This window comes from Cygnus olor, chromosome 5 (genome assembly GCF_009769625.2).
Source record: "Cygnus olor isolate bCygOlo1 chromosome 5, bCygOlo1.pri.v2, whole genome shotgun sequence".
NCBI classification, from domain to species: Eukaryota; Metazoa; Chordata; class Aves; order Anseriformes; family Anatidae; genus Cygnus; species Cygnus olor.
In genome coordinates, this window is record NC_049173.1 from 49073858 (window position 1) to 49095773 (window position 21916).

The following is a 21916-nucleotide window of genomic DNA, read 5'->3' on the forward strand; positions in this document are numbered from 1 at the left end:
CTATTTTCCTGAGGAAATAGGAAGACTGATTTTTTTGACCATTTCTGAACAGGCTTTGCTTGGAAGCTAAGCTGTTACGTGACTGGAGAATGATAGTGGGGGAAATATAATGTGCAAATGTAAAAGGTTAATAAAATTGAATTTCATAGCTTGGCTTTTTTTGGTTGAGTGGGAGAGGGCTAAGAGCTGTGTTAGGTTTTGGATTTTCTTAATTGCTTAATGGTGATTTAAAAAACTACATGCAATTTTTGAGATCTCTGAAAACAGACTTGAAGTAGTTGTCCCTCTCCATCTTTTCTTGGCTTGTAGGGAAGTGTGCATTGCAGTGTTTGCCTCAGTGGGTTGAAGAGTTTACCCTCTTCCCTTCCACACTGCAGCTTGTCACGTACAGTTGTGCTGATGGAACTGGTATAAACCATATCATTGAAATTATCTGGTTAAATATAGTGTCTCTTCCTGCTCCCTGCACCCCCACCCCCACCCCCCCTTTTTTTTTTTTTAAGGGTTATTTTTAATCAGATCATTCCAGTGATCCGGTTTATAGCATAGCACTGAAAACAACTGTAACAGCACAGCTGAGTGGTCAGGCATTTTGAAACCAGTACTGTTTTTGAAACTAGTGTCATGTAACTGCACTTCTTTCACTTCAGGCTGACATTTTGGAGGCAATTCAGGTAATGAGAACCTGAATCTGAGGGGAAGGTGGCTGTTACCATAAAGCAGTAACTCAATTTTGGATTCCTATTAAAATAAGATACAGGGTTTATAGTTAAACGGCCAACACCACCATCTCCCTGCCCTCCCCCTGTCCAAGCATGTAGCCTGTATGTAGTGCTTTTCTCCTAGGGAACTCCAAAATAGTTCAAGAATCTCAGTGGAAAAAGAGCTGTAGCATGTTGGTTTTGTCTGCATAACTGGGGTCTGCTGACTTGTGAGCTGTTTAATAGACAATTTATAAATTCACTTTGCCACCTGATGTTTTTTGTGCTGGATTAGCTTTTATGCTTCATCATGAGTGAGGGTGAAGTTGTGGAAGGGGTAAAATTATAAAAATCTTGCAGACGCTGCAGTAGGTTGCTAAGTGGGAATTTTACTGCAGTTATTTCACAGCACTAATGCTGCTGTTACACTGGTGTTAGTTGACAGTGGAGATTAAAAAGAAAGCTTTGTGCTTCCTTAATACTTCAGTGTATGCAACATTTTGATCTTACTGTTTCTTTGGGATGATAGAAAAATGCTTACCTTGGCACTTGAGATCTTTCTGATAATGTGTAATGAACAGCACATTGACTTTGTCCTCTGCATTGCAGCTGAAAGGGATTTCCTTCTTTTGCTTTTACTTTTCTGATACGGATGTTTTCAGGGAAGAAAAAGTGAAGAGAATTAGCTGCTCTTCAGTTCCTAAAGGCTAGAAATAGGCATATTATCCTTTGCCTTTTAGTTGATAAAACCGCAGAATGAAAACCAAATGAATAAAGCGTTTACATTAGACTTCAAAATATTCAACCATTTAAGAAAAGCTTGTATACTATTTGAATAGGTTATCGCAATGTGCTTAATCTGAAGATACCAACAATGCTGAAGTAAGGCTGTGTGGAAAAACTATGCTGAAACAATTGTAGTAGTCAAGGCTATTTTCATCTCATCCCTCCCCTGTGTCCCTAGCCAGCAAAATGGATTATGTGAGTGTTAATGCAGCATTATTTTGCAATATGTTTTCTTCAACAAAGCTGACCTAAGTAGCGTTCTTCTACATTTTGGTGTTCCATCCTGTTGGTTTTACTGTTTCGATATTTTATGGGTTTGTGTTGGAAATTAGATCGCTGAAATTGTGTCTTTTAATGCTTTTTTGTAGACTCTTTTTGAACAGGCTGATATTAGCAGTTAAATTTACTCTAAAGCCTCACAAACAATTGCATCAGTGTGACTGAGGGAATGGTAAAACTGCAGCATGGGAGTAAGTGGCTTAAGCAAATAAAAACTTCTTGAAATGTGTCTGTGATGCCAGTTTAGCATAGGGCTTAAGCCACCGTAAGAAGAGAGCTTCAGTTAACCTGACTGGTGTTGCACTGGGGCATCAGCATGTGTGAGCTCTTTATCCTGCCTTCTTGACTCTTTGCAGCTCAGCTAGGATCTCTAAAATCATGAAAACTACTACTTTTATCATGCAACAACATCGTCATCTGTTTTAAAATAAGGCAGTATGTGGAAGAGTCAAATGCCCTTATTTCGTGTTGTGGTAGATATCCAGTATGCCAAATGCTTTTCAGACTAAGTTTTTAATTTATTTCCAACTGTGGCTGCTGCATTTAACAACTATTGCTGTGCTAGTGTCTGTCTCCAGCGTGAAATTCCAAGTAATGTGTTTCTGGAGTTCAGGAAGTTCTTCTTTGACTTTGCTTAGGCCATTACTGACTCTAATGCAGTCAAAGACAAAGTAGTTAAAGTGTTAAATGTGTAGAATTTTCAAAGAAATAAATTGCTTTGTCTGTAGGTAATGATCAGAGGACCAAGTTGCATAATGTGGTTCTGTGTTTGACTAAGTGATGCTGGGCATCAAGTAAGATAAGCTTTGTTGTTAAACTGTTTCACAGACTTTAGCCGTTCCCAAAGGTCTGATCGTGAGCACAGAAGGTGAATTAGCTAGAAAAATATCAATGAAATATTTTAACTGAAATGTCATGGAGCAAAAGTAGTTAGAAGAAAAGAAAAAAAAAGCAAAACCAATCAACCAACCAACCAAAACCAAGCCACTACCACCACCACCAAAAAAAAAAAAAATCTGTCATTCAGCGGCAAGTATAAACTCTAAAACAATGGTTGCATTAGGGTTTTAATTCTTTTACATTCAGGAGGAAGTGTTTCTCTTTGTTATGTTGTTGTTATACTAGATTGGAAAGATAATTATTAAGGATTCATGTTAATGCTTTTAATAAGATCAGGGCAAGCTTCATAAAAATAAAACCAGTTCTGATGTAGAAATGGTGAAAACTTAGAGATTAGTGGCAATGTTATCCTTAAAGACTTTGCTTCCGTTCTAAGACCCTTAAAACCTACCCTGTAGATCCTTTGTCATTTTGGGCATGCATAAGTTTTACCTGCTTTTGGCTACTTGTCAGTGTTTTGCATAGTTTTGTGTTTAAGTAGATCATAGAATTGCTCCTGTTGAAAATTAACCTAATGATTCCCTTTCTTTTTTTTTTTTCTCCTGAAAAAGAAAGTCCTGATGCTTTTAAGCAAAAATATTCCAGAGCTATTAATAAGAGTTGTGTTGGTGGGCATTCTTGCACAAAGGATTGGAAACTATATTAAATTCTCTGAGACTATCTTAACAGATGCCAGTACAAAGAATTAGAGTTTTGAATCTTATTAGCAGTGGCTTTTTAATTTTTTTGCAGTCATGTTTTTGGTATTGTAGTGATAGAGTGATAATAAGCTCAGGCTTAGAACTCTGTTCAGCTCTCTATCATTAGGACTAAAGGAAATGTGCATTGAGAGCATTCTCTCCATTAGGAGAAATGTCTTTCCTTAGAACCTAAGGCTCTTCACAAAGACGTATAGTGATGGTCCAAGCAAACAAGATTAAAATATTTGTCTCTTGGGAAAGTATTTACATTTTTAACCGAGTAGGCAAGTTTTCTCAGGTACTATTTCTACATGACAGTTGCATGTTTTGTGTAATAAGTTACAGTCAGTATTTACTGTAATAATACAGTACCTGATTTTCTTAACAGAAGTAGAAAAAGCAGTAACCTGATTTTGCCTCTTTGTAATAGCATTCTTCTTCCTTTTCAGAGTAAACTTGATGATTATCAGGAACGAATGAACAAGGGAGAACGTCTAAATCAAGATCAACTGGTAAAAGAAAAAAAAATATTAACCAGATCTCTTTTAAAGTGTTCAGTGATGGTGGTGGGGAGGGAAAGGATGAATTTCACTTTCTGTTTCCCCTTGTTAAAGTCTGGATTTTTATGAGTTCAACTGGGATTCAGTTTCTTAGTGCTTACAACATCTCAGTTTTTCTGTTAATACGAAACTGAAGGAATCGGTAGAGGAAAGTGTTGTAATGCTTGGTTATACTTGTTGAGGTTAGGTTGTAAGTAAACTGTGGTGAAAATTGGCCTATGTTATAACCTAGTACTGTTGAAAGAGCTAAATGATACCTTTGAGGTTCTCTGGACATCATCCTTTTCTTCCCAGAAAATGTGCCCAGGGAGAACTTCAGGAGCTTAGTCAATTGGTGGTAACTGGCAAATACCATGCAGTCTAGTTACAAGGGCAGCATAGACTGAGTTCTGCAGAGCTCTCAAAATAAGCTATGTCCGTGTGTATCACAGTTATCAGTGCAACAGATGTAACACTCTAGGTAAGCTGGGCTTACTGTACATGTGTGTTTTTTCTCCTTGTTGAGGCTGTTTCTTAATGAGGCTGTTTCTTAAAGTAGGTTATTGCAGAGCTCAACTCAACAGCTATTTTCCAGTTGTAATAAATACGAAGCAAGTATCAAATTAAATTTGGTTGTATTATGCAAACATGCATACTGATACTAAAGAGATTACCAGATGCTTGGTAATCAACAATATTTTGTTGATGATTTTCAGCGTTGAAAAGGACTAAGAAAAAAATGTACCCTTCAGCAATTGCAGCTGCTCACGCTGCAAGAATTAGCTGCTTCCTTTGGTCCATGTGATCTTTTTATCTGTCTAGGCTTCACGAATGATTTTTTGTCTGTTCCAACTGACAACTGAAATATCACCAATTTATATATTTTTATTTTTTAATGGTGTTAATGAATTTATAAACCATGAGAAGTTTTCTGTTTGATGGGCAGGGAAGATAACTGAAATTTCACCTTGAGAAGAGAAACTCCTAAATTAAATTTTATGAAGAGCACAGTCTGACTACCAGACTTCATAGAGATAAAATCTTGTTTGGATGGAGAAATGCTGAAAGTTTCTTGCTTCTACAAATAATCTAAGGATGAAGAATGTTGTAGATTGATAACAAAGCTTAATACTTAGAAGAAACATAACACAGCTAAGAAGCTTACTTCTTATGGATGCCCCATCCCTGGAAGTGTTTAAGGCCAGGTTGGATGGGGCTTTGATCAACCTGGTGTAGTGGAAGGAGTCCCTGCCCATGGTAGGGGTTGTTGGAATTAGATGATCTTCAAGGCCCCTTCCACTTCAAACCATTCTGTGATTATATGGTTACAGACAGAAATACTTAAGTTTTTTTTAAAAAAAGACAAACACAGTTCATGTTCTTTGCTTTTCAAAGAAAGTAGCACCTTTTTCTCTGGCTCAATTGTTCTTACCAAGAACATATCCATTACTAACTTTGTCACAGCAGGAGTGTAAATGTCTCAGGCTGTTTTTTCCCTAATTTGACTCTTAATTTCTCAGAACTGCAAAGTGGGTTAAGGAGCATGGATTACTTTGGTGGTTGAAGACCAAATGCAAAACTGAATATATGATACAAGAAAATTACAAAAAATAAAGATGTGTGGAGAAAGGAACGTTGTTCTGTGTATAGCATTTTGATTCTGGCTCTGACTCGAGGTAGCAATGCATTAATTCTCAAACCTTTATCTTGAGCAGTTTGTAATTGACAGATTGGTCTTCTCCCATCCACCAGGCCTGCCTGTTGGTTTTTCTCAGAAACTGGCTAAAGTCAAATATTAAATTATATATATCATGCTTGTGAGCATATAATATGCATACATTTCAGTTTACTTACCCAACAAGCGCTGAAGATGTACACAAGTCTCTTCCATATTTTGGATGGTGAAGGTCAATACTTTAAGTTTGATGCAGTTCCATTCAGAGATGGTTACCTTTAAAGCTGTCTCACTTAGAAATTAAAAAGCAGGAAGTAGTTTGGAAGTTATATTTTGTTCTATTTCTGATGGGTTGTTTTTTTTCTTTAAGGATGCAGTGTCAAAATACCAGGAAGTGACAAATAATCTGGAATTTGCTAAAGAACTGCAGAGGAGTTTTATGGCTCTGAGCCAAGACGTAAGTAAAGTGGTCCGATGTGGGCTATAAGATGCAGTGTGAAATGTGCTTTAAATTGTCTTTCGCTAATACTAGATGCATTAAGCTCTTGTTATGGAAGACGAAATGCTTGATATCTGTATGTTTGGCTGTTTTCTCTTACTGTGTACTAGCTTGTATCAGGTTTCCTGAAGACTACTCCTAAAATATTTTCTTCTGAAGGACTACATAAAGATATGATAACAAAAATAACGTGGTAATTTTCTGACAAAAGCTAACTGTTGAAAACAGTGTGATCACAGAACAGGCCTGCCATACAACATTGTAGACTGCTGTTTACTGCCAATAGTAACAGTTTCTTTTAAAAGAGTGATTTCGGAGGCCTGCTTTTCTCTTTGGCAAGTGGCTGAGCGTTCTTATTTTTTTATATTACCATATATGATATCAAGTCTCATCAAATGAAAAGCATTGTAGTTTCTTTTTCAAGATTCATGCAGTCTTATTAATGGCAAATATAATCTGAAACTATAGCATATGCCAAGTTTCAAGACTAAAATTATTTTCATAAAAGATAAGTTAACCGAATACTAGTAGTAAAACAGGTAGACTGCAGCTGGTGTTTCGTCAAGGTTATAAAGTGATAGTGTGATTAGGTTATAAAACTCAGTAGACAATTCAGTTACATGAACAGCTTTGTTATTTTCCTTGTGACATGCTTCAAACAAAAACTTTAGACCTCTGCAATATTGTTGCAAGGCAGAATTAATTCTGAGCAAGCTGAAAGCTTAATCCGTCCTACACACGTGGAGGATTCTAAATGTAGTTAGAGTTGATGAGTTACGGAAAGAGCAGCAACACTGGTCTAACAAGTGTATTTAATTCATGAACAAGCTATACGATAATTTTAAGGGCATTAGCATCCTTGCATTATAGGCTGTTTTTTGTGTTAGATTTGGTTGTAAATTTGTAGGCATCTAAGCCAAGCCATTTCTTTGCTTTCCTTGCATTAGGTTTCCATGTATGTTTATGGAACGTTAGTAGTGAAGAACTTTCTTCCTCTGACAAGTCTGTCCTGAAATATTTTCCTGGTCAGCTGACTGCTAAAAGAAATGAGTGAATTCAGGAGTAACAAACTGATATTCTACTTTAAAGTTTGCTTGCATTTTTTTTTCAGATTGGAGTTAGCTCTTATGCAGTTGACTATCAGATTAAGTTTTTGGCTTAAAAAAAAGAAAGGTAGATGCTTCGAAATGCAAAAGTTACTGTCACAGATTACATTTCTTTGGAAAAGAATATTAAAGTATTGTATGCTTGCAAAGTGACCAAGCTGAGTTTTGGATGCTAGAATTAAGAATAGAAGAAATATCCTGTGGGTTCAGAACAGCAATGCATTTTGACTGGTACTGTGACAGTGGTTGTAGAAGGTATGATGTAAAGTAGTACCTGGCTGATTATTATCTGTCATCCACTCCCTCCCAGCATCCATCATCATCAAACTGAGAATGTTAGAGAGTATATCCCTTCCTGTTCCCTTTAGTTTCTGTGGACCACTTGTCCAAGGTTTTGTTTAAATCCTTTTTCTAAACTTGCCGATAACTGCCTCTCCCCAGCATTTCATGGAAAAACATTCCATGAGTTACACACTCCCGTGGGGTGTAAGAAACAAGAGTACTTTTGTTTATCTGTTTTAAGTTGATCTCCTAGTAGTTTCAATGAGTGCCTCCTACTGTGATGGGATATGGTGAATAACTACTCTGTCCATGTTATCTGCTGGCCTTTGTGGCCTTTATAAAAGAAAGCAAAATAAAATAATGTGGATTGCCCTTACTTCTCCAAATAGTAGAGCCTGAAACTTGGTCTCTGCTCATAAAGCAGCTGCTCTATTGCATTAATTGAGTTGCCTTTCTCTTGTACCTTTTCTACTTGTTGTATTTCCTCCCTGAGTTATGGAAGTCAGAAGCTGTAAATAGCCATAATGTTCCTTTAAAGGGTACATTTGTACATTCTTGCCACTTTCATCTATATCAAAATCATTTTGTGTTTATAGAATAATTCATAAAGGAAGCAAATAACGATAAGCTGGGCTTGTTTCATATAACACCTTAATGTCTGAAGCTTTAGACACCGTAACTGCAGTTGCTCAACTAAACTAGTTATAATCACACAGAAATACAGATTTCAAGTAAGAATAAGACAAAGACCCAATACAATCCAAGGTTTGTGGCATTGTTTGTAAAGTTTGCCTTAATTTTTGGGCTTTTGATTTTGCTTAAGAGGTATTTCTTGTGCTTCACAGATTATTCTGCTGTAATGTTGGATCAATAAGTGGCAGTTCAGTACCAACATCCATCTTTACTTATCAATGAAAGACATTTCAAGTCTACTTTTTCCCTTGAATTCACTACATTTATGTTGAAACATGCTAAATTCCTTTTTCTTCTTGAACAGATCCAGAAAACAATAAAAAAGACAGCTCGTAGGGAGCAACTGATGCGAGAAGAAGCTGAGCAGAAGCGTTTAAAGACTGTACTAGAGCTGCAGTTTATTTTGGACAAATTGGGTGATGATGAAGTGCGCAATGACTTGAAGCAAGGATCAAATGGAGTACCGGTGCTGACAGAGGAGGAACTGACAATGTTGGATGAATTTTACAAGTTAGTTTACCCTGAACGAGACATGAGCATGAGGTAAACTTAAAATAAAGTACTTCCTTTTGTAATTGTCAGTCAGTTAATGATATATTTATACTGTGATAATTTAAACGCTCAATAAGAAATTCTGTTACTGTTTTTCAAGGTTGAATGAGCAGTATGAGCAAGCATCTGTTCACCTGTGGGACTTACTGGAAGGGAAGGAAAAACCTGTTTGTGGAACAACCTGTAAGTATGTTCTCTGTTTAAAGAGAATTAAAGAGGCAGTGCACCGAATTTGTGTTTGAACTAAAATAGCCTGATATAAAAGAACTTCAGCAGTTAAATATCTTTCCAGCTTTTTAGAGTAGCTACTTTTTCCTGAACATTGCCTGTACTGTAACAATAACTGAAGAGTGAACTTACCATGTAGTGTATCTTTATTTTTTTTTCACAGCATTATTCAGTATTTAAGCTTAGTCTGTTCTTGCTGTTTTAGCAGTATTCTGCTGCCATTGATGCTTGGTAGCAATTCTTTGTTTTCTGGAAACGTGTGTGTGGACCAGGAGCTTAGTCAATAATACGACCTAGTATATAAAACCGTCCTGGCCTTATTTAGGGTGACGTTCAGCTCTCTGCTGTCCCCTCCTACAGAAGCATTTTATTTCTGTCCTAGTTTCATTAACGCTGCAAATGGGGGCACAATCATTCACGTTACATTTCCGCAAGAAAACAGTCAAATTTCCACAGATATGTAGCTTCTAACATTAGACCTTAAGAAAATGGCTCTGATAGACAGTTGTTTTTTTCTTGTATTGTGGGGAATTTCTGAAGTTTTTAGCTGGAAAGAAGTATGAAAGTTTTAGGGAAGATTATCCTTTTTTGTAGGTAAAAAGGCAAGCAACTTTTCTTACTTGCTTTTTAAATTTCCAGTATTCCTTATTGTGTTACAATAATACAGAGCTGTTGAAAGAGTTTGTTCTTTTTGTAGAAAATGAAATAATAGCATTGCAATTGTTATCTAGCCCACTTTACTGAGGAATGATACGCAGAAGATTGTAAAATACCGTGTCTTTAATGAGTATAAGACTTTGCTTGTTAGTGGCAGAATACAAAACCTCAAACCATTTATATTGCTAAAATGAAACTTTGTGAAGACATACCAGGTTATTGGTTTTTTGATTAATACAACCATTTGAGACTTGCAGAACTTGTTCTTGCAGAACAAGTGATGTTGGATCGTTATGAGTGCTAGTAGATGTGTAGTGTGTATTTTTTTTGGAGAGAGACAAAGAAGAAGGTACGGGGAGTAGTTCTAGGAGAGAGACTATGTATAATCCTTGGAGGCCTAGTCATTTTCTTACCGGATGATGCTGGGCTTGGCATTATGTCTGAACCTCAGGATGAGCTTTTAGTCCTGTCATCGGCAATGTTACTACATTTCTGTGCTCTCCTGTGTGTATGTATTGATTCATATAGTGACCATCATCACTTGTGAAACATGCATTGTGAATCTTCTGGTTTGAGTCTATTTTTTGTTGGACTAGACAGACAGTATTACTGACTTTCCAGTGGGGTTATACTGATTTGTTCTGGACTGAGATGCCGTTTGTATGAAGCACTGAGTGTAAGCTTGTGCTTGTTTCTCTTAAAAAGCCTGTTCTGAGCCACTTACCTCAAGGGAAAAATCTTTCTGAGGGTGATACCAAATAATTCGTTTGTAGTGATACTTGTTTTTGTAAGAAATTGACTTACAGTAAGGTTTCTTAGTTAGGAAATTGCAAAGAAATCAAGTTGAAACTTTCCAAAGTCAAAAGTAAGTGACCAGAGATACAGAAGTAATAGAAGTGTAATCAAATATATAAACTCTACACTCACTTCAAAGCGTTTCACAAATTTTCTGAGGAGTATTGTATACTTCTAAGATTCTTCCTGCCCTTCAGATTTTTCTGAACTAAGGTAGAATACTTACTAAGGTAGATTACTTATTAATTTTAATATGATCTAGTAATGCAGACAGTAGTTCTGTAGCAGTAGTCTGTGGACTAGATGGGCACAGCAGCGTCTTCACAGCAAAAGGGCAATAAAATGTACTTGGTATCTTTGGGAAGAAAGGAAAAGGGTTAGTGAAAGGATGAGCATTAGAATTGAGTGCCTGTTAATTTTTAACTTAAAAATTTTCCCTTTTCCCAGATAAAGCCCTAAAGGAGATTGTTGAACGTATTCTTCAAACTAGTTACTTTGATAGCACCCATAACCATCAGAATGGGTTATGTGAGGAAGAAGAGGCAGCACCCACACCTGCAGTAGAAGACACTGTAGCAGAAGCTGGTAAGAGTATGAAGATCCATTGTGACTAGCGTGTTTGTCTTGTAGCATCTTGTTTCTTTGGATTCATTAGAATGATTAAATTGAAAATGTAATTTTAAGTGCAAAAAGCACTTCATTTTCTTTGAAAGTCTTCATGCATACTAGTGTTTTGAATAGAAATGTAATCACTTGATAATCAGATACACAAACAGCTGGGCAACATATATAGGAACAGTTAGCCATTCATTTGGCCCTGCTCTGAGCCCTGAGGGAAGAAGAGCAGAGCTGTGTTTCAGATTTCTGTAAGGGTGACTCACGCCAGCTACTTTTTTGGAAAGACCGTAGATCACTACAGTCCTTTCTGATGATCGCATTGTAAAATTTCTTAGTCATCCACAGGGAAAGGCTTACAATTCTAACTGTGGAGCATCACCTGAGTGAAGGAACAAAGTCAGTCGGTGGGACTTGCTTCTGAACACATCCTTCAGCATTTGTCCAGTGTATCATTTGTTGAAGAACCTGAACTAAAATGAAATTATTTGGAAACAGTGTTAAAATTATGAAATTAATTTCATAATTTTACTAATAAAATTTCATTTTATTATGAAATTTCATTATGAGTAATGAAAATTATTTCCAACATCTTTCCTATTTTTTTTCCTATAGAACTTCATTTATGAACACTTACAAACAAAATTTTGTTTGTAGCATTAAAATTATCAAAGATTTAAGTTCTGATTGCCAGAGGCGTTTCTGCTTTGCAGTGGTTCTTCCACCAGTTAGTCCTTTTTTAGAAGGCAAGAGCTTTTGAAGCCAAGAGTATGTTTACATACTTACAGTTCCAAATATGAAGGAAATTTTTCTATCCTTTTTTGCCCTTTTGAATATGTTGTGGAGAAAACTTGAAATTTGGGGTAACTGAATGTAATTCATTGTAGTAAGAATGCATTTTTTACCTTATTTTCAAAACTTTCAGTATCTTTTTTATTGCTTAATTCTCTGTTAATATTCTGATACTTTTATTTTCTTCATTCTGAGACACAGGTTTCTTTATAGCATCAGGTTTGTTTCAGAGCCCAGCAGATACTTAACTGAACAAGGCAGTGATATTGAGACTGATTTTAGATCTAATAGAGTCCCATGCCCTTTTGTATAGTAGGCTTTTAATGTTAGGTATTAATATGAATCAGGTGTAAATGTGTCTTCATTCTTACACCTAGCTGTACTTCCTGTGAACTAGTCATTTGTAGGACTTCTTTAAAGTAAATTTTTTTGGGTAAAGAAAATCTAATCTGTAATGTTTTGTTGCTGTCACATAAATGGTGGGTGTGTTTTTTTTTTTCAGAACCTGATCCAGCAGAGGAATTCACTGAACCAACTGAAGTTGAATCGACTGAGGTATTACTCATTGGAAAGACTGTCATTTTATATAGCTGTAATGCCACTTACTTTTACTTTCATACCCTTTCTTATTTTTATTTTAGTATGTAAACAGACAATTCATGGCAGAGACTCAGTTCAGCAGTAGTGAGAAGGAACAGGTAGATGAGTGGACAGTTGAAACGGTTGAGGTAAGATCTTGTGTACTGCAGGTAAAATTGCAATCCCTGTTTCCACTGAATCACAATTCATGATAGGTTTTAGTACTTCACCCTCTCTCCCCCAACATGTATAAAAGTACATATATTTAAATAGGCTTGAGATGGCTACTCATTCTTCAATTGTGTATTTAGTTCAGGAGTACCTAAAATAAAAACTATGCAGCCTGGCTAAGTTTGTGGAGATCTTGCTTTATTCAGTAGTAGCTTGTGTGGGAAAATGGGACTTAAGTCTTAGACTTAAAAAGACTTGAGATTTGAAGGCTTTTTTATTTTTTTCTAAGAGACCTTTGTTGCAAACGTAGAAGCTAGGTTTACCTGCATAGCTGCTGGCAGCATGGCATAGTTGTGTGTTTCCTTGTGCAGTTCCATGGAGAGCAAGCTGAATTTTAATACCTGTTCCAGATTGCATATACACATAATACAGCATTAAAATATGCTTATATATACATCTCTGCTTTCAAGAAATACAGTCCTTGACATGTTTAACTCGTTGCTACCTTGCAGTTGAGTGATTGTTACTCGTGATGTTTGTGGTACATTGCTACTGGGATCTATTCCCAGTTAAGTAATTCAGACACAGCTATGTGCTCAAGTCGGTCATTCTGTTATACTAGAATTTGTGTTCTTTGTGCACTGGAAAGGAAAAGTCGCATGGAGTCATTCAAATCGTTGGTATATTGGACTTCGGTTTGTGTCTATTAGAGCCAGTTGTAAGCAACATCTTTCAAAAGCTGGAGATTTAGTTTTTGGTTCACCTTAGCTTTTTGCAGCAGCAAATTCCAGATGATCACTTTTTTAGACGCCTTTCTTTGCTTTCTTCAGGCTTTTAAAGTGTTGGAGTGGAATGAGAATTCATCATCTCCTTAAGTGGTGTAAAAAAGGGGCCATTTTGACATGAGTATCTGTTCTGCCTGGTTTTAGTTTGTTTGGCCGAAATTCATATATTAGGGTGTTGGAGACCACTAAGAGATTTAATAATGCTTAGGACGGGTGTGAGGCTTCTATTGCTAACGAGACACTAAGATTGCCACATATGTGAAAGATTTTAGTAGTACTTTCTCACAGTATTCCATTCCCTCACATAAACATGCTGTAAGGTATCATTGCTATTGAATGTGTTTCAAGAAACCTCTTGAAAAATAAAGAAACACTCCAAATAGCACACATAAGAGGGATGCATATTTGAGGTATTTGTACTAGACACAACAGTTTAATGTTGAGGCTTGCTTGGCTTCAGTCTCTCTACCCAAATTACGTTGGTACGTTTGTACCAAGTGTCCAGAGTAGCTCAGAGGTTCAGTTCTCTGTAGTTCCTGAGGTAAGTAGTATGGATGAAAACATGAGAGTATAGGAAGTGTTGTTATGATTGAAGCCTGGTGTGCTTCCCTCTGCTCTTCAGGTGTAAGACTATGTATTGTACAGGTGAAAACTCTGCCTCCTGGGAATGATAATACGCAGCAATCATATTAGTATGGTAAAATTGTTTGTAGTTCTGTATGAGACTGCGTTCAGAAACTCATAATTTTCAATGCCTTTTTAGTCAGCTAAATCTGTTATATCAGTTTTGTTTCTGTAGAACAATACAAAGCAGTAAGATATTTAGCTCTCCTTTTTGTCCTAATTTCTTGGACTATGTTTAAATGAGAAATGTAGAAGAATCTGGAGTTGAAGACTACTTCATAATTAAGAACTTTATTTTCCCACATTTAACTGAAAAAGGGGTTATTGAGAATAACTGCCTTTGAAATGACTCTGACTGTACTTGCTGGTGTCAAAATCCCACTCCTCATGGGGAGAAAATGAACTGTCCTTAGGAAAGATCATCGTATATACTGTATAGTTTTTCTGTGCGTCAGCTTACAGTAGTTGTGGTGAAGAGGAAGAAGGCTATCACAAACTCACTTTTTTCAGTAACTTTCAAATAGACATGATACATTCAAGTTTTCTGTGGTATGTTTGTAGTTTGAGAAGTGACAGTATCTGGCATGACACGAGCCTTCCATAAGTTTTAAACTAAAGAATTTGCTTGTGAATTCTCGAAGTGTGCTTCTTTTTGAATTATATGGTGTTTTAATTTTGGTGAAGGTGTCCTTTAATGGTAATAGTGTTTTTTCTTTTTTCCCTTCTCCCTTTGTACCAAGTACCCGAATCTGTGTCTGCTTATATACAAAGTTCTTTGGGGTATAGATTACAGAAGGTTGGATGAATGTGTGTGTATTTTGTGTAAAACTGGAAACTGTCCTATGATTGCTAAGAGCAGGTGTTCATTCTGGTTGATTTTGTGGTCTCAAAAAAGTTTGTTCTTCTGTCTCCTTCTGTTGTTGGTTGCCCACTGGCCTTCTTGGTTAGCTCTGCCTAGTGAGCAGCTGGGCATACAGTTAGAGTCTACTGCACTGCAGAGGGAGGTTCAGCTCTCTTAAAAGAAAAGTTTCTTCTTGGTGCTGCCCCACTAGGATGAAGCGAGATATGTGGTAGTGTAATAATTCGCTGGGTGCTTTTTAAATAATGATGCTTATTTTTAAATAGTCTCTGTACCTTTCTCACGCAGCAGGCCGTGTTAGAAAGCAGTTAACTTCAGAGCTACCAGAGCTGTTGTGCTTGTTAACAGCCTTAGGGCATGCTTCCATGGGAATTCTCAAGAGATTCACTTTGTAAGGCTAATAGTAGAGATTTGGATATGAAGGGAGTCTTGAAGATGAATGTGGGTAGTGGTTGGCTTTCACTTTTGTTCATAGATTTTTCTTCATTTTTATCACAAATGGCTAGGAATTTGGTAAAGGAAAGAGCTACTGGAGTTTGTCAGGCACTTACCCGTGTAAAATGTCGCATATGAGCAGTGTGTATATGATCGAGAAGTAGGCATGTTGAAAGATGCTTGTTTCTTTGAGAAGTTAAAAAGAAAAGTAAATACAGGCTTTGAGGGTGGATTGAGAGAGTTTAAGTCTGAAGTCTAGATCTGTGATTATAGAACTGGACTAAAGTAAAGGCTTCATCATTTGTCATGACTGCTGTACAAAATTTGTCTTCCACAGTTCTATTAAACCAGACGTTTTACATAAATTTAATTATTTCAGACTTAGATGCATGTATGCTAACTTATATCCTGTTCCACTGTAAGTTTAAGCCTTGCTTGCTTGTCTGGAGGATGATTATTAATTAAACTCTTGGGATCATGGGATTAGAAAAACAATGGGCAATTTTTTTGACAGTTATCTTCTTAAAGATAACTTTGTTGTTGATGTAAATGCAAATTGGAAATGGCATTTCTGTATTAGGGGAGTTACCTGAAAAGCAAAATCGGTTCAAATTGCAGAAATGCTACTTCTTGTGCACCTCAGCCATCCTTGTAACTATCGGCTTTTGAACTACTTGATGATGGCTGTGCTTAGATTTAGATGCTCACGTTCAGCTTCTCTGGTTGCTTTGTTGCCTTCAGTAAGGTGGTATTTGAAAACATCTGTTCGTCTTCCTGTTGTTTGCACGTGATGTGCTGGAATACGTCTAGTAAATCCTGTCTGCTGTGCTATGTCTGATGAAGCTCTTACCATCTTTCAGTCTCAGCTTTCTTGCCTGCTATGAGTTGTACTACTTCTGGGCTTGTCTTGCAGTCTTTCCACCAGACAATGCTACCTGCTGTTCTCAGACCATAAATTAGTTTAGCTAGAATAACGCTTGCAAAAGACATGGCCATGAAAACTTAAAATTCTGTAGTCTTAAGAAAGACCCGCAAGTTCAAACTGTTTATATTCACACAAAAAAAGGTAGAAGAAAAGAATTATTTTCCATGTGTAAGTATTTCCAAAACTCGCTTTTCCCTGACTTTATTTGAATTGCTAAATGTTGATAAATACAAGATAAATTGTCGCAAAACCAGTGCTTAAAAAGAACAAACAACAAAAAAGTAACATGGAACAAATTTTTGTTAGCACTTTTTAAAATGGGAAATAGAGCAGATGGAAAGCAAATTAAATGCAGTCTAATCTTTCTAATCCTGTGAATTGCTTAGATCATGTCTGTAGGAGGATATAGTACTTTTCTTCAAGAACACTAGTAATTATGTCCATAATGCATGCAGTGGTTCTTGTAATTTATGGCTATTGTCTCACTTTTTTCTGTGCATTGTTATCTTAAGCTGAAATTTCAGTTAGATGCTTGTTTCTTACTAGGTTGTAAATTCACTGCAGCAACAGACACAAGCTACATCTCCTCCAGTTCCTGAACCTCACACGCTCACTACTGTTGCTCAAGCAGATCCTCTTGTTAGAAGGCAGAGAGTACAGGACCTCATGGCGCAGATGCAGGGCCCATATAACTTCATGCAGGTATGATGAACCCACTGCAGTACTGTGAAACGGGAGCCAAAAAAACCCAAGAGAGCACTTGCTGGCTTTTCATCATTTAAAGAGCCTGCTGTTGTGTATTTGAAGAATATGATGGTCTTGCAAACCTTATAATGCTGTATGACGGTATTTCATCCAAAGCCAGCAAACGTGTATTGCTATGGAAGTACAATTAAAGTGCTATTAAGCTTTTCAGTCATGTTTGTACTAAATCTGCAGAGGATGTGGAAAGTTGTGGACCACTGAATTAAGTAACGTATGGTGCCTAAGAGAGACTTGCTATAAAATACCCTTTTTTCAAGCTCATTTTAAACTGTGTTATGAAAAAAATCTGCAACACCCAAAGGGCATTATTTTTGGGTGGCTTCTTAAAAGTTTCTGAAACAAAAAGGTTTTCTGAAATTTCTAGTGTCTTTTAACTTCTAAAATTGGAACATCTAGAAATGCATTGGGAAGTACGTAAATGCATCAGGAAGAAGTTTTTCTTCTTACTCCCTAAATAAAAACTAAACTTGATAATAAATGAAGCATATACTTAAACTCGTGGTTTTGGTGTGTTTTCTATTTGATTTTTCTGTGTGTGTTTTTTTTTTCCCTACAAAGGAAAATGCTACTTTAGGGTAAAGAATAAAGAACCACATCACTTCCTATTCTACCTGGCTATTAAAATTTGTCTCAATTTATAAATAAGCTCTAACTTATGTACTTGGACTGAATATTCATTGTGATAAATATCTTTTGGAGTTCTTAGTATCTTAATTGATATAAATTATATGGTAAAACTAGCTATTGATTAACTATGGACTAGGCTTCTTTTATTGTGACCTGCTCGTTTGTACACCTGAACACTTTATATTTTAAAAATCCAATAAACTAAATTTGATTATTCTATTATCTTTATTTTTTCCCAGGACTCTATGCTGGAGTTTGAGAACCAAACACTTGACCCTGCCATTGTATCTGCACAGCCCATGAATCCAGCACAGAACTTGGACATGCCACAAATGGTCTGCCCTCCAGGTTTGTAATGGTAAATCCTAAGCATAAATACTGGGGAAGCCTGCAAGTCATCTGTCAGAAATGCTTCAATTACTGCTACATAGCGAAGGGATCATCGCAACTAATATTACAGTACTGTTTAGGTGTGGTTTTCTACGAAATTGGATTGTATTTCTGAGGCATACTATTTATAGACTTCCGATCCTCCTTTTTGTATTGAGTTGGAACATTTAAAATGTTTTTAAATAGGCGAAATAGATTTTTGCTTAGTCTTTTGGAAATACCTGGAGTATTTTAGACAACTGAAAAAAGCATTTGTGTGGAAAATAAATGGGTATTTTGAATATAGTTTTTCCGTGCTAGAGGGATAATCATCTATAATGATGATGTCTCAAATAACTGAATTAGATAAGATTGCAATGTTATTCTGTAAAAAGCTTTGATTGTACTATATATATAATAAGGGAAATTATTTTATTTCAGTTCATACTGAATCAAGACTTGCCCAGCCTAACCAAGTCCCTGTGCAACCAGAAGCTACGCAGGTAAATTTTTAGTAAATTTAAAATCGATTTTAGTCTTAATTAGTGTTATAACAGGATATAATTCCAAACTACAGCAGAAACTCAAAGGTGAAGTGCAAAGGTTTTATTTTAAGATCTAGTGGAAGAACTGTTTGGAAAGCTGCTTTGTGTAGTCCCAGTCTAAATATATGTAGTTGAAGGTTTCTCTGCTTTCTGTTCATGACTGATTAATAATTTGACATGTCAGTCTTTGCCTAGTAGCTTTCTCTTCCATGTTAGCTATGTGGAGTAGCATTTTTAATTTAGATAGAAGGAAGTTACTATTTATTCATTTATTTGCAGCAGAAATGCAAAAATTAGAATCACTTGGTTAACGGGCCATCTATATCTGTTTAAGTGATCAAAAACAGATTTTACAGATTAATCACATAGTTCTTGTTATTTTTGACTTCCTCTGTAAAGAATTAGTCCCAGTTGCTTGCTTGGAGTATTTTATACTGGAGTTGTAGAGCTGCCAGAATGAGTTTGAATGCTGTTTTCAGTTGAGCTTTCCTGCAATTCTTTTTTAAAGTAGGATTAATTAAACTTGATTGAGTAATGTATGTGATGTATTTTGCCTTTCATTAAGATGTGCAGTTCCTTACTGAGATGCCTGGTGATTACAGAAATTCCTGCCCTTGTATCAAGCATGTATGGCATCTCTGAAATATTCTGCTGATCTCAAGTAATGAATCTGATCCCTGTAGGTGTGTGAAAACGAAAAGAAACAGATGTGTATCTTAAGAGTAATGACAGTATAAATGGCTGGCTTTATCTTTTCCGGATTAGCTTTGCAGCTTTCAAGTCACCCGTTTGTTTAAAACGGGAATATGTTTTGTTCTTTTTTCTTGAGTTTCCTCTGTATGAAAATGCTGAAATGCTAGTACTTGCGCAGTTTTGTTGGTTTGTAGATGTAGAATAACTTTTTTTCATCAGTTCTCTCTGCACTAGCTTTTTTGTTGTTGTTAAGTGTTGTGTAACTTATCCCCATGGATTTTTTTTTCTGATTTTCCTTGCTTCAACAAGTGCTGCCAATGATTCTCTCAGGTGTCTTGCAAGCGGTAGCGAAATTCAATTATTTCCTTTTTAATGTTCAACAAGATGTTCTGAACACACCAGTCACTCAGTATCAATCAGTTGCCTCCTGAAGTCCTCAGTAGCCTTAAATGCAGAGTTCCCTGCTTTGTTAGAGGTTTCACTGACCCTATGTAGGGGACCATAGGCTGTAAAAAGAGCAAATTCAGTCCATTGGATAACCAGTGCCTTTTCCGTTTCTGTATGAGTTTGGCATTCTCTCATATAAACTTTCTTATTTTTCTCTCCTTCTCTTATTTCCCAGGTTTATTGTAATGGTAGTTGTGGTTGTGTAAGGAAATTATTCAATTAAAGCAAATATCCAGCTGATTAAGAAATATTCACAGAATCTAATTTGGCACGGGATTGGTGGCATGGCATGTCACAATATGTCAAGATGAGGTAGCTAAACCTGTGCTTGTTACAAAGTACTTCATTTTTAATGGTTGTGAAGTTGTGCTGGAATAATTATTTTTATTAGAGAAAACCATTAATTCCAGAGTTCTGTGATACTTTTTATAAAACTCTGTGTGAGAATCAGCTGACTTGGGGGCATTTGGGGTTTATTTTGTCAGGTTCCCTTGGTTTCTTCTACAAGTGAGGGATATACAGCTTCCCAACCCATGTATCAGCCTTCTCATACAACAGAGCAACGGCCACAGAAAGAATCAATTGACCAGATTCAGGCAAGTCAGATTTCACAGAGGTGGGAAGGACTATGCTTGCAGGTGTGATCAAATGTTCATCTGTGGTTCTTTGAAAATAAAGCTTTGTGATTTTCAGTTATCTATTGATAGGGCTGTTTCAGTTCAATGTAAGTGCAAAATTTTGAGCCTGTCTGTGACCAGAAAGTCCTTTATAGGATTGTTAAGTTACTAGATTGTATGTTTAGTTAGAAGTAACGTGCCAACATTAGCATATGAGCATCCATGTTATTAGTTTAGTTTTCACATTGGCTGCTAGTTAGTCCAGAAACTTGTTCATTTTGCCCCCTTTGTTTTTTTATAGTTGTGTTTCAAGTTAATGAGGAAGCAGTCTGTTACGTTTTCCCTCTCCCATTATGCCGTTGTGAAAGAAGCTGTTCAGCTGAAGTAGAAAATGTTCGTTTGCTGGAGTGAATCCATTGCCTTTCCACTTCTTTTTAGTGAAGTTTTCACTACTATTCAAAAACTGCTAAAATGTCGTTTGTCTATTTATTAGGCTTCAATGTCACTGAACGCAGACCAGACCCCGTCGTCATCATCACTTCCCACTGCATCCCAGCCCCAGGTTTTCCAGGCTGGATCTAGCAAACCTTTGCATAGCAGCGGAATAAATGTTAACGCAGCTCCATTCCAATCCATGCAAACAGTAAGTAGCAAATAATTTTTGAATGACTTTATTTTGGTAGTCATTCCTTTTGTTGTTGTTACAACATTGGAATCAGTTATGTAATTGCAAAAATGGTCTTTGGTTATTTACATTTCTTAGTCTTGCGTATTTCTTTACATGATCCAATGAGGGGTTATAAAAAAATGGATTGGACCAGAGAGCTATCTTTCTAATATTATAGGTATTCAACATGAATGCACCTGTTCCTCCTGTTAATGAGCCAGAAACCCTTAAGCAACAAAATCAGTACCAGGCCAGTTACAACCAGAGTTTCTCCAATCAGCCACACCAAGTAGAACAATCAGATCTTCAGCAAGAACAACTCCAGACAGGTAAACTTATTTTAGAGAAAATTAAAATGCTGAGAGTTTCAGTAGATCAGATAATCAAGGCTGTGAAGTCATTAGAGATACAGCAAAGCGTGCCACATGTTCTCAGATGTACCTGGTCTTGCAAAGCTGCCCTCCACTGGGCAATGTCTGATTTTTTTTGTTACTTCATTTTGCACCCCAGTATTCTGTCTTGGTTTGAGTATCCAGCAGGGGTTGAAATTCAGTATTTCTCTCTCCAACTGTCAAAATCATTTTGCCACTTGGTTAAGTTATAAATGGATTTATAAATCACAAGCAGAATTAATGATTATTCTAAAGGTGAAAGCAGTATAGCAGAGACCTTGCTCTGCTGATATTAAAGTTAAATGTGCCAAAAAAAAGTTGATTGTACTAATTCAGATGACAAATTTTGAAAAAGAAATGGTAAGATGAAATTGTGAGCAAATATGGACTGGTTCTCAGAGATGGTGGAAAGTTCACAAAGGTCTAGAACCTTTTGTTAAAAAGGTTAGACACAGTTGGAATATAGCAGGCAAAATGGTTTCCAAGTTAGCAACTTAAGAAAAACAACTGTAATACAAAGTCTATGTACAAAACTATTCTTCCAGCCTTCCTCTTGCTTTCCACTCAGATAAAATGTATAGATGCAGAGAGGGATTACAAGTGAAGGACATTGGAAAGAGATGACAATGGTGAAGTG

The 21916-nt window shown here is 36.5% G+C and overlaps 1 protein-coding gene across 4 annotated transcripts in view; it reads left to right on the plus strand.

The window, feature by feature from the left end:
* CAPRIN1 (cell cycle associated protein 1) overlaps positions 1–21916 on the plus strand; it is a 34345-nt gene that overhangs the window by 6443 nt on the left and 5986 nt on the right. The window contains exons 3-15 of one of the 4 annotated variants that reach the window (XM_040560516.1): positions 3796–3858; positions 5931–6017; positions 8445–8683; positions 8793–8875; positions 10820–10957; positions 12282–12334; positions 12421–12507; positions 16704–16859; positions 17789–17897; positions 18360–18421; positions 20089–20199; positions 20714–20863; positions 21066–21216. In XM_040560516.1, coding sequence (XP_040416450.1) covers positions 3796–3858; positions 5931–6017; positions 8445–8683; positions 8793–8875; positions 10820–10957; positions 12282–12334; positions 12421–12507; positions 16704–16859; positions 17789–17897; positions 18360–18421; positions 20089–20199; positions 20714–20863; positions 21066–21216 — 1489 coding nt within the window. The remainder of the gene's footprint in view (positions 1–3795; positions 3859–5930; positions 6018–8444; positions 8684–8792; positions 8876–10819; positions 10958–12281; positions 12335–12420; positions 12508–16703; positions 16860–17788; positions 17898–18359; positions 18422–20088; positions 20200–20713; positions 20864–21065; positions 21217–21916) is intronic. The other 3 variants (XM_040560519.1, XM_040560518.1, XM_040560520.1) reach the window with 3 other exon arrangements.